Source organism: Morchella sextelata (assembly GCF_020137385.1).
Source record: "Morchella sextelata strain SCLS chromosome Unknown scls_25, whole genome shotgun sequence".
Lineage (NCBI taxonomy): Eukaryota > Fungi > Ascomycota > Pezizomycetes > Pezizales > Morchellaceae > Morchella > Morchella sextelata.
Window position 1 is genome coordinate 198460 of NW_025408640.1, and position 15277 is coordinate 213736.

Consider the following 15277-nt stretch of genomic DNA (forward strand, 5'->3'; position numbering starts at 1 on the left):
TTGTTCAGAAGGGGTAAAGGATCCACTGATGGAGTCGGAAAAATAATATTCCGACGTCTCATCGCGAACATCGAGAGAAAGGACAACCAGCTTATGCGACCCGGGTGTTTGAGAGTTAATATCTGTACTAAGGGATGTATGACATCCGGGAACGGGCGTGGTCGGAGGAGTGAGGAGTGGCTCTAGTTGGAAGACCAATGACTCTTTGAAGGGGGAGACCTGGTTTGATACGGTATCTTTCTGACACCGGAGCTACATCTACATGTGGTTTTGTATTTCCGGAGGCTGCACTGATCTTAGTAAGCTAGATGTAAACCCGCATATCCAGACGAAGAAGGAAAGCGAGATGTTCGTGTCCCCGTGGGGGTTTAAAGTCAAATTCATTGTGCCAGTGTATGACTATAAGTAGTGAGGTTTTGTTTCTTTTTTTAAAGGAGAGACGGTGGTACTGTGTAGGCGCTGGCATGTACGGATATGAGAGTGAGAATCGGCGTACGTGCACACCCCCGGAAGCTAAGTTGTGGATGATATGTGCATTTTTTGGTAGGCGGAGGAGGCGATAGACGGTTTCCAGACAAGATGGACATTGGGTTAAATTATCAAATGTAATTTCATAGATCTTTATAGGCCAAGAAGGATGGAGGCACACCTAGATGTCATAAAACATTGGTTTTGGTATAGTAGATACGATGTGCTGGGGATGACGAGAGAAAGTTTGATTTGTATCACACTGAGAAATGTTGATCGGAGCGATATTTGTACAGCGCGTTGCCAGTCGTGATGGTCAGGCACGCGCGATGCAACCAACCCAGGGCAACGACGTCGCGCAACGTCGCGCGACAACATCGCGCGACAAGACAACCAATGCCGAACAAACCCCGCAAAACAGCTAGGAGGGAGTGGCCAGAGGGGGTGCTATGGCAGGGAATTGGAATGAAGCGTCTTGGGGCCCCCTATTCCACAATTACCAAAATCCTCAAACTGCCCAAGTCAACCCTTGCCAATGCCATGGCAAGGTATGAGAAGACTGGTCAGGTTAAATCCACACCCAGGCATGAGAGACCCAAAATCACTACTGTTAGAGATGATAGACAGCTTCTCATCTGCAGTAGACGTGAGAGGACAATCACATATGAGCAACTCCGCCAGGAATTCGCAGTGCAAATTTCAGCTAGCACAATCAAGAGGAGGCTAGCTACATTTGGTGTCCACAAGCACATCATGGCTGAGAGACCCAAGCTGACCCCATATGATGCAAGAAGAAGGCTACGGTGGTGCATTGCACACAGACATTGGGATATCAGAAGGTGGAGGAGGGTGGTGTGGAGTGATGAGTGCAGTGTTGAGAAATATGCAGATCCATATGTCTCTTGGGCATTCAGAACTGCAAAGGAAAAATGGCTTCCCGAGTGTGTTAAAGGTGTTAGGAAGTCAGGAGGGGTGTCAAAGATGATGTGGGCATGCTTTGCCGGGGAATTGAAGGGGACCTGTAATGGGGTTATGGTGGGTGAAGGGGGGAGGACAAATGCAGAGGCATATGTCAGGACTCTTGAGTTCTGTCTCCTGGATTTTTTGGCAGAGCTACAGGAGAAGGGTATCAGACCAATCTTCATGCATGACAACGCTAGGGTACATACCGCCGACCTTACAACTCAATGGTTGGAGCAGCATGGGGTTGAAGTTCTTGAGGACTGGCCTGCCTATTCACCTGATTTGAACCTCATTGAGCATGTTTGGGTACACCTCAAGAGACTCTACCATCAGCATTACCCCCATTTAGTATATGATACTAGATCACCTCAAGTAATTAAGCCCCTCATGGAGGAAGCTCTTATTCATTGCTGGGAACTGTTACCTGATGAGTTATTTGGTAGGCTGGTTGAAAGTATGCCTAGGAGAATTGAGGCTGTTATAAAGGCAAAGGGTTGGTACACAAGATATTAAATGTCAAATTATTTTTATTTATCTACTATTTAACAACTATAAAAAAAACCGGCTCTCCAAGGGATCAATTGGGGTTGCTGTGGTGGTAGTCGTGATGGCGCGGGTGATGGTTCGGGCGGGTCGAAGCCGTTGCGACGCCGCCCCTGACCGTCACGGCTGGCCTACAACTATACCTAGGTTCTCCGAACGAGTTAGTAAGTGACGGGTGACAGAAACCGTTTATTTAGCACCTCCGACTTATCGGAGGAGTCCATACAGATTCAGAAACGAGATCACTCATGTTACAGAAGTGAGCCATAATGTAATTTCAAGGAACGCATTTGATTTTATTTTAACTCATCTAATCTATTCGAACTCGACTCAACATGCTTTCCTCGAATTTCCCCTCTTTATCTTCACCCACTGCTACGGTTACCGCCGCGTATAAAATCACCTGCGCACATTCTAGTAATTCTCTTGCCATACCAATAATCTTCTTACCGGACCACCTACTCACCTTGAAGACCTACCACGAGCCTCCAATTCCCTGATATCCCGCTCGATAAGCGCAATATTCATCTCTGTACAGCGTATCTGGGCCTTCAGCCCGCCCATACATTCCAGAATTTGCGGCCAGACTCTACGGTCATTTCTAATCTCGCCGGGGAACATGTCTTGAGCGCGAGCGCGCAAGTCATTTTCAGAGAGGTGGATGGCGGAGACGAGGGCGCTATCGATGGAATTGTAAGCAGTTATATGAAGGGTGAGGATCTCGCGGAGGAGAGAGAGGTCAGTGCGGAGGGCGGTGAGAATAGCGGAGGTAGACATGGTTGTGTGGGTTATGTGGGTGCGGGTGTTTTAATTGCAGTTTTCGTTGTCAGTTTTGGTCTTTCGCGGGTAGACTTTGGATGTGGTTGCGGCTGTAGGTGCGTTACTGTAGTAGGTTTGTGTGTGTAAGTCTGTGTGTGTGGTCTTCATTTCGAAGGGCGCTGGCGCCATATATATGGATGGAAATCAATTCATCTGTGCCATTAAGGGAGCTTGATCTTTCGAGTTCTATAAAGATTTCAAGTTCCAAATGGTAAATTGTTTCAAATCGCCCGAAATGGATCATGAAAGTACGCCAAGGGAACCTCTGGTTTCATTTCAGGATATGTATTGCGCCGCCTATGTCGTCTTCGGGTGCGAGCAAAGGGGAGGGGAGCTGCGTAAGTGCGACTTCCACAATGCAAGATGACTTACCTCCATACCTTTCCCCGCTCTGCGTTCCTCCCTTCCTTTAAAACCCAACCCCAACTCTCTTCCCCTCCTCAACCCACTCAACCTCCGCACATACTTCAAGATCGTTTTAATCGTCATCGAGGAAGGTCTTCATCGGCCAAAATCATCTCTAAAATCATCCCTAAACTATCAGTTCATCCAGATAAGGCGTTTCCGATACCGAATCTTCAGGTTTTCTATCAAGCAGTGCTCCTTGTGCTATAGAGAACGGAGAGTATTACATCTCGTTGTGATAGCCCTCAACACCATCGTTTCATCTTGGATCCCATCAATCTGTGGTAAGCATTCCCCTTTTCCTTTCAATGCCCCTCAAGACAGCCATTCCTCCTGCCACAATCTTTCTCTGCCGAGCCATTGTTGTCATCGAGGAAGTGTGCCATCTTGCTAAGTCGTCTCTAGGCGTTGTTTCTCTTGGCATCTTTGACAACCACTTCATTCTATCTTTTTTTTTTTCACCCCTATCACACCCCTTCAATACACATCATCCACTTTCCATCTCTATTAGCCTTCTCATCTCGCTACCCCGCTATCTCGGATTTCGATTGCTTTTCCGTCTACCAGAACCTGAACGCAAGGAAATTCAATGTCTGGTTCTCGCAATACCCGTGATCTCTGCCCGGACAAGGAGGAGAGAGAAACCGCCGCTCTTTGGGCCGAGAATAGACGTGTTGTGGATGCGGAGGAATATGTTCATCCTCGTAAGTCGCTATGATCACTAAGGAGTTCTGTATATATTGACACCACTCCGCAGGCTTCGCCGCTGCTCATGCTGAACGTATGAATGCCCAAGCGCAGCAAGCCGAAGGCAGTCACCCTCTGGGCCAAGAGGCCGAAGGTAGCCAGGCTGTTGGAGCCAACGACCCAAATATCGAGAGTGAGGATAGTGGCAGCGAGGACGGAGAGGAGCAGAGACAAGATGATCAGGTATACGAAAATACAAATTCAGAGTTGTTGATGCATCGGATCCTTCGCTGGGAGACCGATGCTCAGGAACTGCAGGGCATGGAACGGTTGATCACTCCCTTCCCCGATGAGGGAGCCCAGCTTAGAATGCCGCCACGAACTAGAGGACTTAGTGATGCGCACATCGCAATCTATAGCGCACGTCCTCCAACCCCTCATCCATTCTTTGAAAACGCCTCATACCCCACAATCCCTTCTCCGAGCACAGCTCCTATTACCCCACCGAACCAGATGATCACCTCTGGTGACACCGTTCCGAATGCCCCGCGCCGCCACTCCACGTGCCTCCATGGTACCCGTTGTGCTAGTTCTCCGACTCCGTCTTCAGAACCATCAGACGCCGAGCCAGATCCCGTTTGCGGTGTCTGTTACAGGCGATCGGCAAACGTGCAACTGGTAGGGTGTAGCCACAGCCTGTGTGCAACGTGCACAAGGAGAACATACTTCTCCTCCCAGACTCACTACAACAACTGGCCGCTGGGGATCGATTGCCCCTTCTGTCGCAGGCTAGTTCAATTTGTGAAGTCAGATGAGGACTCAGGAAGAATGAGACGATTACCACTCTGGGTGGTGAGGTGGAGTATAAAGGGGAGGACAAGGGTCATGAGGGCCCACAAAAGAACTGTGGAGCCGGAGGAGATGAGGGGGTGGGTCGGATTCATGTAAGCTCTCAATCCTGTTGCATGTGCGCGTATTAGATGCTGATTATGTGTAGGCAGAATGCAATTAGTGAAGGTCGTTATCCTCCCCTTACGAACCACGGGTCTGCAAGTAGTGTTGTAGTCGGAACCCCTGCTCCACCCGCTGGCCCAAACACAACAGAGTCTGTCCCTGAAGGCGAAAACTAAAGCCCTCGGAGGTGTTTTTCTTTGAGGAGGAATGTGTAACTGGGAGGAGGCTAATACATCAAACTTACACTTATATGTCCTTTGTCTTTGTCGTTTTCTTCCAATTTCTTTCTACAGCTTAACTGAAGGTCTTGCTCCGGTGCTCGTTGAACATTGACTACTTTTTATCTCAGATTCTTGTTTCCTTTGGATAGTTGCTTCCCTTGGATAGTTGTTTCCATTGCATATTTCTTTCGTTTGAATAGGTGTTTCTCCTGGATAGTTGTTTCTGTGATTACTTGGTTCCCTTGGATCGTTGTTTCTCTTTAGCACTCATTTCCTTGAGTAGTGTTTTTCTTCCTTGTATAGCTGTTTTCTTTCGATAGCTGGGCCCTTGGATAGTTGTTTCCGTTGACTGCTGTTTTGCGTGGATATAGATATTTCCTTTTGATACTTGTTTCCCTTGAGCAGCGGGGAGATTGGATAGCACGTATTGTGGGATAATTGTTAGGTTCAGGTATTTGTTCGGTTTTGCCAGATATCGATTTCACTCTGATATTATTGACTGTGGTAGCTGGTTTAGGATTCACTGTATCGTTAACAATTCAAATTAACCATATTATTAACAAAATTCATGGAGTTTGCTGGGGTACTCACCTGAGTTCTTCTTTGGTCGGTGCAGCGTTGCCCATCTCATCCGGGGATGTAACCTCTTTAGTCAGGGACTCTCGGTGGAGTGTATCGGCCGTTGCCTGTACGCTCTCGAGAGAAGAGATTACGCCGAGTCTTGCCTTCAGGGTACTACTAATGGGAAGCTCATAAATGCCATATGCGCCGAATTCGTTTTCTCTGGCGTCACAAAATTTCTGACTGGCAACATTGGGTAACCGGAGGTCTTCTATCTTCGTTCCTACCCATACCTGTTAGCACTGCGTTTTCAATCACGAACTTAATTGCGTGGAATAGATCTCAACCTATGGAGCTGTCCATTCTATCTCACCTACTCACCCAAACCTTTCTCCCCGGTATGCGGTAGTACACGATCGAGGGGATGACCCGGTGCCTTTTGTTTGAATACTGCAGCACTGGAGCTGGAGACCACGAGTGTTTATCGACATATAAAGACATACATATGTGGTCTTCCGCCAATGATGGACACGTATCCTTTAGGTACTGCAACGTTTCCCCCTGCTTCGCCCTCCTTTCACAGTTTCTCGACAACTCAAGAGTCAAGAACGGAAGAACAGATCTCTTGGAACATCATGGCCATATTTCCATGCTGTGTGGCCATTTTCTTCTCCACCAACGAAGCGAGGTAATTCAAGAAAGCTCGACGATAGAGAAGTCGAGCTCATAAAGGTGCTGAACAAAAAGGCAGCATCATCCCACTCTCTTACGCTTCATCCATAAGCTAAAATGTTGAGCAGACATTCCATGGCTTCGGCGGACCGACAATATCCTGATTGCGGAAGTCTTCTACCATTCACTGTTACTCCATACCAGTTAGCATTACATACAAAATCGCTGACTGAATTGCATCAAGTACCTCTGACAACTCCGGCCATCTCGATCTTATCTCCGTCCTCATTTTCAGCTTCCTCGAGGGCATGCAGCGTGATTTCGTGATACGAATCCTCTCCACCGGCGGTGGAGATCAATGTATGGAGACACTTATTTGTGTTATTGTGCCAATGCGAGACACGTATCGATACACACCTTTCCTTTACGTTCAGTAACGTTTCCCCTGGCTCCTTCATCAATCTCTCTTTACCCATTTTTGAAATAGGAGGCGTGATCTGACGGCAGCAGCAGTGCCTCTTCTCCGATGAAGATCTCCGAGAACGAAAAACGAATACCCCGAGGAGAGATTATTAATGGCGGGAATTGATATAATAAAGGCCCTATGCATTATAGATGGGCAGTAAGAGCCCATTCTGACGAGCTATTTGATTCTTCTGCTGACAGGTCGAGCAGATTCCTGCTGCTAAGTTACTTTGACGGAGGCAATACTGAGTGGCAGCATCGCCGTAACCCGTCGAAAGCTGAGAATGTTTTCCTATTCTGAAACTTTACTGATATTCCCTGGTTCTCATTAATGCAGATAAAAATCACCACGAACCAAAAAATCGAATCAATGAACATACCACCACAACCCATCCTACTTCCGGAGCAGCCAGAGTTTGAGAACCCCAGAACTCACCGAACCGAGAGAGATATTCAAAATCCAGCGACCTCAATCCTAAAGGGTCAAAATTCCGTCGAGCCCATGGATGGAAGGTAGATAATAGACGGAGAGAAAAAATGGTCGATATTCAGATGGTATGTGAAGACGATGTTACAAAGCTCCGACCAAAGTTCCCGGGATCCTGGTTGACAGCTGACGTTGGAATTCAAGCCGCCGCTAACCAAATCCAGGTCACGGCGGAAGTAACCGAGGCTTGGCGGACAGGGATAACGGTGCAGATTCCGCCCAACATGCTGGATTTTTATATTCGGATATTGGGACTTTCGGAAGTAGCTGGAAGAGTGTTCTCCATTTTTACAATGATTAAAACTAAGATCCAGGAACAATAGTAACTCATTGTTTCATATTGGGAATACAGTTTGAGCGAGGTCTTACCAAGTCTGTAGCAATCATTTCTCACATTGAAAGTGCAAGGGTCGAATACTCTCTTCGCGACCTACCTGAGAATAATCGGAAAAACTTGAGCGCGGAAGGATGATTCTGACTCCGGCATATATATCTTTTCTCACATAGTCACGGAAAATATTTGTAGCAGCAAACAACGGAAAATAGATACCGATCACAAGGACCTTTTACTTTTTGTATCAGGAAGTGCTGTATCTGCTTTTCATACCTTCGACGAACCCAGCTCCGCGAAAGCTGGAAAATCATGTTTTATCATTGGCAATGAACAGTCGCCATATATTGAACTCTCTAGGAAAAGTGCAAAAGAAAAATATCTTTCGGGTGGGCATCTCAATTCCCACACCCCCGATACTGCAATCTTCATCATCTGGTGATTGTGTCTAACAGATTTAGCCACAACCTGTCCCCACCCACGCCTAGTCTGTATATGCAATAGATGTCGGTACCCTTCTCGGATGCACCATCCATAAGAAGATACAGCGAGATTGTTAGCCTTGATACCAAGGACGAATGTTAGCCATAGAGACCCAAAAGAAATGTTTAGCCATCCGTTCAAATCAAATCATTACCTACCAAGCTGCACAACAATTTTACACCACCTCGACAACGTCGCTGTTGATGTTCACCATCCCTCCCATACCCCCCTACCCAGGCCCAACCAGTGCCACCACAAAGGCAATGTATCCCCCGCTGAGCAACCACACACAACCGTCCTCCTCCGGCACCAATCATCTCTCGCCTCAAGTAATGGCGCATGAGTACCATCAAGCCATGGCAAGATTTCACCACCGCGCTGCCCTCTTAGCTATGCGCGCCCAGCGCGCACGCTTCCACCCACGTTTTTGTGAGGTGGTGGAATCGAACATCGATCCGTCGCTCCGTGGACAGAGGTTGTGGGGAGAGACGCTAGCTCTGGATGCCGGGGAATATGCCTGTGGGGGCGCCATGGCGCCCCCTATAGCATGCGGTGTCGGAGGCGAGTACAGTGGGTGGGACGTGGAGGGGGGGATCATTGACCCCCGACTCCGCAGCCCATCCATCTTGGGACCTGCAGCCGCGGGGGAAACTAATTTTCCCCACGGCCCCTCTGTTGGCTGTATGGATGGAAGCGCGGTGGGGAACAGGCCTGTAGGCGAGAGGCAGCAATATTCTAGTGATTTGCAGGACTTCGTTAACCTTCTTGAACACCCCGAGCAACAATGTTCGGATAGTAATGCAGGTATGTGTTCTGGTGGATACTGGGTGTCTGTGGAGTATATGTGTGCGAGGCTAATGATATCATAGACAACATCACGACAGCCGATACCACACCAGCTCCTCCTGTTATCGCACAGCGCTGTAACGGCATTGCTGCCGTCACAGCGCTTGTTCCGGATGACGCACGCATTCCTGTCGGCATGGAGGAAGTTGCAGTGCCTGCCAAGAAGCGCCGCATGCACCGCAAGAAGGTCACTCCCGCGGCAGGGATCTCAGTATCAGGACAGTCTGATGCAGCTGGCTCCAAGATTAACGCAGCGGCGACAGCGCAACGACCTTTAGTTGGGCGTCAGAAGATAGCTGTTCCTGTCGAGGCGACCAGCGCCAGCGAGAAGGACACTCAATCCGATGGTTTGACGAAGAAAAAGATAGCAACACGCCGCCAGGTCAGACGCAACACATCTCCGGTCACGGCGCAGCCCACCACCGCACCCGCTCTCGCTGCGGCTCCCGTTCCGGCCTCAGAACTTGCTCCCGCCGCCCCCGCTGTTACAGTTCCATTCCCGCACATACCGCGCGGGAAGCGAGATAAATTTCCAGCCTGGTACCTGCAGAGCGCCTCCACCCCCAGCTCGCCCAGCGGCGACCAGCCCACCCAGCCTGTTAGGAGCGCAGCGGGAACCTATCGATGCGACGTTTGTCAGAAGGAATGGCCGTGTCGTGCGGCGCTGCTCAGGCATTCGTACAAGCATACCAAGCATCTGAGGTATACCTGTGTGTGTGGGAAGGTGTTTACCCGCGGGGATACGGTGAGGGTGCATTGTAGAAAGATGGGGTGTGAGTTTGTTGCGAGGGGGGGTGTTGAGGTGTAGGGTGGTAGGGTGGTGGATAGGTGCGAAGGGTGGGTGTGGCTCTTTAGGAGGTGGGGCTTGGGGGGTGGTGAGTGTGCGGTGTTTCCCCTCGGGTGGAGGGGGAGATAGATAAGGCGGAATAATGTCATGGTAAAGTAATTGGGAAACTAGTGTGGAAGAGTGATCGGAAGGTCGTCGTAATTGAGCTTTGAGGTCGTCAACTTCGGCTTACCGATCCTTTTCTTCACGTATGTTAGTAGCTAGAGAAAATCACCTTTTAGACAGGTTTTAATTTACGGACGAGCGTTTACCGCCATAGCCTATGGTAGGATATTTTTTAGAAAAGAACAATAGAGAAAATAAGTAGTAAGTAGAAAGCTTTGAAAATCAATTTCTACCATTTTATTTGAGCTCGCGCACACTCTACCCATCTGAGTTCTTGCGCATACATACTCTATAACCAATATAAGCCACAGCAAAAAAAAAAAAAAACCCGAAATCAACTCATGAGCGCGAGCAAACTGAACCCCTCCATAACACAACCATCATGCATCCTGAACCACCCACCACCGCCAGAATTTCCGCCAAATTCCCAGACTTCTAAAATTCCTTAATACCCGAATCTCTCCCAAACACTAAAATCCGTCCACCATTCGTTGCCACCGCCTTGGTAGTACAAGACAGGGATCCCAAATCCAACCACCCAATCATTACCCCCCTCCCCCCAGCCATGCACCCTTATGTAATCCAGATTGCGGCTCTGCTGCGCATGCGGTGTGGTAATTGTGGTCTCAACCAACAGCTGAAAGTAGGATTTTTGGACACTCGCGGTACATGCGACAACGGCCGTATCAGTACGCTCGGAAATGGGTGTAGGTGGTGGAGATTTCGTTGGGGAAGAGGTGGGTCAGGTAACAGTTCGAAAAAGCGCTGTTGAAAGCGGGCGGGGGAGAGGCGGAGGTTTGATAGGCCGGGGGGCAGCTGCGCTGGATTGGACGTGCCATTTAGTATTTATATTGGTTTTGTACCCTTATTACTGTGGATGCTGAGATCTCGAGAGTAGACTGCTCCCTGGGTTTGTTCCTGAATTTGGAAGCGGAGTTCGGTATTCAAAGTGCGATTGTTCAATATAGCACGGCAGGCTGTGGAGCGAGTCCATAGGTCCAGGAAAGAGAGTACTTGACACACGACAAGCATTCCTCGTTTCTCTTGGCAGTGGGCACTCGATACTTGGGCCGTGTAAAATACATTTTCCCCCGAACACCCCGCTTCAACATATCGCATTTCACATCTCTACGAGTACACAATCAACATCCCAAATCGCGGCCACAGAACCACCAACAATGTCCCAACATCCGCTCACCGCCTACAAGACCGACCTCGCCGCCCACCTCGCCATGGTCCAAAACATGATCCGGTCCCACCAGGACGTCTACGCCAAGGCCGTCGACGAATTCAACGCGATCTGCGACAAGTATCCGCGCGGGAACTACCGGGCCCCCTCCATGTCCAGCGGCATGGAGATCCGCTTCGACCTGTCGAACGAGGAGTTCTTGCGTGGCGTGCATGTGGCGTTCTTGAAGGGCTGCATGGACTGGCATGGGAAGAGCGTGCGCGCGCTGCAGCAGAGGCTGGGTGATGTGAATGTGATGGAGGAGGCGAGGGAGATGTTTGGGGTGCTGGAGGAGGGGGGAGAGAAGGAGGGGGAGGAGGGGGTGGGGTGGGTGGAGGTAGGGGAGGAGGAGGAGAAGGGGAAGGGGGAGGAGGAGGAGAAGGAGAGGGCTGAATAGATGTTCAGTCTTTTGATGGCCATAGAGTACATTTCCCTGGGGTGAAGAAAGTTTAACCAGGTCATATCGGCTAGAATAAGAGTTGATAAACCAAAGTTGAAATCTCTTCTTACTAGAGAGTAAAATCTTGCTAAATTATAAACCTCGTGCGATCCGACTCACTACATTCTTTGCCATGTACTTGACACAAACACATGGGAGTAACTCGTTCATTTCGTATTGGAATTCTTTCGCCTTGCGCAAATTCTTCTCTGCAATTATTTGTTATTTCCTTCGCGCTCGGGAGTCTAATTACTGGGGATGGGATTACTAACCTATTCTTACCAATAGGTTTTCTTTATATATAAGAGCGCTCTAGAATAGGTCCCCTAAGGATACATATCTATCAATATTAATCTTTTCTTTTTTTGACAAATTGTAAGCCTACAGGGAATTTAAATTAATTGCAGATACAATCACACTCCCGATTTCCCGCAAAGAAACCCCAACCTGATCGGATCTTTTGCTTGTTTTCAAATACCTTTTTACGATTAATGAGGGAGATATGCCAGGGGCATGGCGCGTGCGGGTCAAAGGACAAAGTAAATTAGATATAAAATGGAAGAGTAAATATCGAGTGATATTCCATGATGGAATCCACTACCCCAAAGTGTCTTTTCCAGTGTCTTTTCCAGTGCCTTTTATAATGCCTTTCCCCGGGCTACACCGGATACCGGAATGACCTTTCTAAGGCATTTACTGATGCAGTTTCTTGATGCCTTCTTCTCATGCCGCCTCTCGCCTCAGCTTAGTACCTTTCTTCTGCCTTTTCCTGTGACATTTCCCGTGCCTTTCTCCCTACTTATACAGAACCCTACTCCCTGTACCACCGAGTACCTTGCTGCTCGTCGCGGTCTCTGCTGCTGCGATTTGTAATGCATTTTTTAATGCCTTTTTCCAATGCCTTAATTTCCTCCGGCTGCACGGGGATCACCAGGCTGTCTTTTCTATGCATTTTCTGATGCCGGTTCTCGCCTATTGTACTAGAATAGATACTATAAATTCCTTTTCTTGTGCCTTTTCTAGTGCCTTTCTCTTATGTCTTTTTCTTGTGTCTTTTTCTTGTGTCTTTTTCTTGTGTCTTTTTCTTGTCTTATACCGAGCTTGCCTACCTGTACCGGTTAGTATGTACTATGCCGGTCATAACAGGCTTTTTTTTACACCGAAGGTACAGGGCTCAGTATATGGATTGATAGCACAGGTGGTAAGGCGCGGACTGTCTAATCGCAGTCCCCAAGGTTTCACCCCGAACCATTTTTTTATTTTTTATTTTTTGAGTATAATATGTTTATTAAAGTAACATGTGATTCATTTTCATGGTCGGTAGAGGGTAGTATCAAATAATGTATATTCCGGGATATTAACTTGCCCTTAAAGCACATTTCCTGATTCATCTCTACATATAATAAGGATTCATTTCGACGGAAACTCGGATGACTTTATTAGCACATTTTCGGTGCATTTGACAGTGCTACAGAAGTACGTCAAAGTTACGATTCATTTCCTGATTCGTTTACATAGCTAGTAGAGACAAGGCAACATCTCCGGACAATCAACCCCCATCTATTCAAAGGGAGTATTGCACGACATATAAGAATTAATATGACTCGTATAGGCTAGTCGTGGTATATATATTTGGCTTTTCCAGGAGCTAAATCGCCTGCTTAAAAATGGGTGACAGGCATATATACCCAAGTCACGTACGCACTGGCTTAAGGGGGTTGAGCTCTTGCTTTTAATTTTATTTACGTCTTTGGAAAACTGTCGCTATTTAAGAACCAAATAATATAATCCCTCCTTTCCTCCACTTCTTACCCAACAAACCTTCATCTATCCTCCATTCCCTAACCCACATTCAAAGTACACCTACAACTCCAAAGCACAATCACAAGAGCTTAATTAACAAGTATGCTTGAAAATACATTCTTTGGCCCTTCAGGCTTGCTTTTCAGCTCTGAGTCAGCAGTAGGTATCCCCTTATCCTACCTCCTATATTTCTTCCTCCCCACCCAACATAAGTAGTCGCCCTTTACGATGCCTATTCAAAACGCTTCCCCGATTCTTTCCCAACTTTATTGGAAGCATTTTAGTTAACTAGGCAATTGCATAATTTTAGACCAAAGAGAAACTCGTGAATAATAATCTTCCAAGTGGAGAGGTGTTCTGTCACAAAATGGACAGCCTCCCAGGTCCAGTCAGAGGCGTAAGTACCCTCTCTTGCTGATCCCTGTATAATACCTGTGATTCGAGTATAAACATTGCTAAGACTAGTTTCTCTTCATAAAGAATCCTATCAGATCCTCGAATAAGGATTATAAGCTCTACAACGAATGGGTCCGCGAACCCTTCAAGCGCGAACATGACCGTCCCGAGAAGCCATTTAAGGTGATCCCTCCAACGGCCATTCCGACAGTCCCAAGCCACGTCGACGAGCTTGCGTGCTTCGAAATCCCTATGTCCGACCGCCACCCCATGGGCAACAGAAGCTTCTACGTCCGCATGCGCCTCAGGGGTATCATGGACATCGAAGAGGAGCTTCTGGACAATTATAGAGAACATTGCAGGAGGCTCCACGAGCTCAAGCGCAACAAACTGGACAGCCGCTTCCGCATTGCGATGATGGAGGGTGAAATGCTTAGACAGGGGCAAGAGATCAGGAAGGTAAAGTGGGTTAAGCTGAAGGTTCTTTGCGAGGTGGTCATGATCCAGGAGGAGATTGACGCCTGGAACGCTGAGCAACCTGATTCTTGAATCTTACAGGTGGAAGACATATCTCGGTGGTGAGAAAGGGAGGGGGGTGGTTGGAAACTGTTCCTGAAGTCGAACGATGAGAAGATGCCGGGAGCATCTTCCTGATTGGGAGGTTGTTGAACAGAATGTCATCCGTACTTGCTCGTTTGGAAGATCTGGGCCGGGTTTCATATGTGTAATTTGATAGTTATTAGATAGACAATTCAAAGCACAAGTTTTAAATAATCTTTTCTTAGCAGCTAGTGTCCGTGATCCACTCCAATGAATATTTCGCCCGCATAATATTCCATAATTTTCACTTGACATTGCCATGAACACCCTCTCCACCGGGAGAAAAATTTGATTAGTATATACAAAGTAGTCATGTTCCAACGGTTGTTCGGTTTATCAGTTCAAACCGCTTTTCTAGAACCGACCCTAACCCTGAACACTGTTACACCAGCGACCCGACTAAACAGGTGTCATGATTTAGCAGAACGTACCACGTTGAGCCCGTTTGTAGAACTAGACTGCGTGTATCTCTAATTGTCTAAACCTATAAAACTAGAGTAGACCTCCGAGACTCTTATAAACCATCTCGCTTCGTTCTACTCTTGAGTCTCCATTGTGACCTAGGAGAACAGAACGCCGCGCGAAACCTTCAGTGTAGAGTTCATGTTTGACTAGTGCCAAGACCTCAGAACGGTTCCACAGTATCAACCGGTTCTTATTCGCTCGGTTCAGTTGTCGACGGTGTTTATTCAGTCCAGTTCAATTCAATTCAGTTTTGAACATAAGAACCTGTTACAACCGTTGGGAACGTTGATATTACAAAGGGGGAGGTGAAGAGATAAATGGTAATTAGAGTCTCCTACCGTTTTTCGGAGGAGGAGCCTCCTCCAAAGTTGGGGTTTGGCGAAACCTTACCGAGCAAGATAGACTATAGATGTAACTAATAGTGATTTTCCCGCCTGCAAGCTAAGTATAAAACCTCTGAATCATGCTTATTAATAAATACTTCACCTT

The 15277-nt window shown here is 47.7% G+C and overlaps 9 protein-coding genes across 9 annotated transcripts; 6 read left to right on the forward strand and 3 right to left on the reverse strand.

The window, feature by feature from the left end:
* Nucleotides 1-864: 864 nt before the first annotated feature.
* Nucleotides 865-1944, forward strand: H6S33_007963 (uncharacterized protein; the record flags this gene model as incomplete). Its single annotated transcript, XM_044839648.1, has 1 exon — nt 865-1944. The coding sequence occupies one exon, from the start codon at nt 865-867 to the stop codon at nt 1942-1944; it is 1080 nt and encodes a 359-aa protein (XP_044688154.1).
* A 429-nt stretch (nt 1945-2373) lies between these two features.
* On the reverse strand, nt 2374-2751 carry H6S33_007964 (uncharacterized protein; the record flags this gene model as incomplete). Its single annotated transcript, XM_044839649.1, has 2 exons — nt 2374-2377; nt 2441-2751. 2 exons carry the CDS (start codon nt 2749-2751, stop codon nt 2374-2376), a joined length of 315 nt encoding a protein of 104 aa, XP_044688155.1.
* A 1036-nt stretch (nt 2752-3787) lies between these two features.
* H6S33_007965 (uncharacterized protein) lies at nt 3788-5015 on the forward strand (the record flags this gene model as incomplete). Its single annotated transcript, XM_044839650.1, has 3 exons — nt 3788-3902; nt 3956-4829; nt 4883-5015. 3 exons carry the CDS (start codon nt 3788-3790, stop codon nt 5013-5015), a joined length of 1122 nt encoding a protein of 373 aa, XP_044688156.1.
* Nucleotides 5016-5573: 558 nt separating this feature from the next.
* On the reverse strand, nt 5574-5984 carry H6S33_007966 (uncharacterized protein; the record flags this gene model as incomplete). Its single annotated transcript, XM_044839651.1, has 3 exons — nt 5574-5583; nt 5652-5904; nt 5969-5984. 3 exons carry the CDS (start codon nt 5982-5984, stop codon nt 5574-5576), a joined length of 279 nt encoding a protein of 92 aa, XP_044688157.1.
* A 410-nt stretch (nt 5985-6394) lies between these two features.
* Nucleotides 6395-6769, reverse strand: H6S33_007967 (uncharacterized protein; the record flags this gene model as incomplete). The annotated part of the gene is made up of 2 exons (XM_044839652.1): nt 6395-6480; nt 6541-6769. 2 exons carry the CDS (start codon nt 6767-6769, stop codon nt 6395-6397), a joined length of 315 nt encoding a protein of 104 aa, XP_044688158.1.
* Nucleotides 6770-7295: 526 nt separating this feature from the next.
* H6S33_007968 (uncharacterized protein) lies at nt 7296-7568 on the forward strand (the record flags this gene model as incomplete). The annotated part of the gene is made up of 1 exon (XM_044839654.1): nt 7296-7568. The coding sequence occupies one exon, from the start codon at nt 7296-7298 to the stop codon at nt 7566-7568; it is 273 nt and encodes a 90-aa protein (XP_044688159.1).
* A 754-nt stretch (nt 7569-8322) lies between these two features.
* On the forward strand, nt 8323-9713 carry H6S33_007969 (uncharacterized protein; the record flags this gene model as incomplete). The annotated part of the gene is made up of 2 exons (XM_044839655.1): nt 8323-8863; nt 8929-9713. 2 exons carry the CDS (start codon nt 8323-8325, stop codon nt 9711-9713), a joined length of 1326 nt encoding a protein of 441 aa, XP_044688160.1.
* A 1322-nt stretch (nt 9714-11035) lies between these two features.
* On the forward strand, nt 11036-11482 carry H6S33_007970 (uncharacterized protein; the record flags this gene model as incomplete). The annotated part of the gene is made up of 1 exon (XM_044839656.1): nt 11036-11482. The coding sequence occupies one exon, from the start codon at nt 11036-11038 to the stop codon at nt 11480-11482; it is 447 nt and encodes a 148-aa protein (XP_044688161.1).
* A 2212-nt stretch (nt 11483-13694) lies between these two features.
* Nucleotides 13695-14272, forward strand: H6S33_007971 (uncharacterized protein; the record flags this gene model as incomplete). Its single annotated transcript, XM_044839657.1, has 2 exons — nt 13695-13724; nt 13808-14272. 2 exons carry the CDS (start codon nt 13695-13697, stop codon nt 14270-14272), a joined length of 495 nt encoding a protein of 164 aa, XP_044688162.1.
* Nucleotides 14273-15277: the final 1005 nt, after the last annotated feature.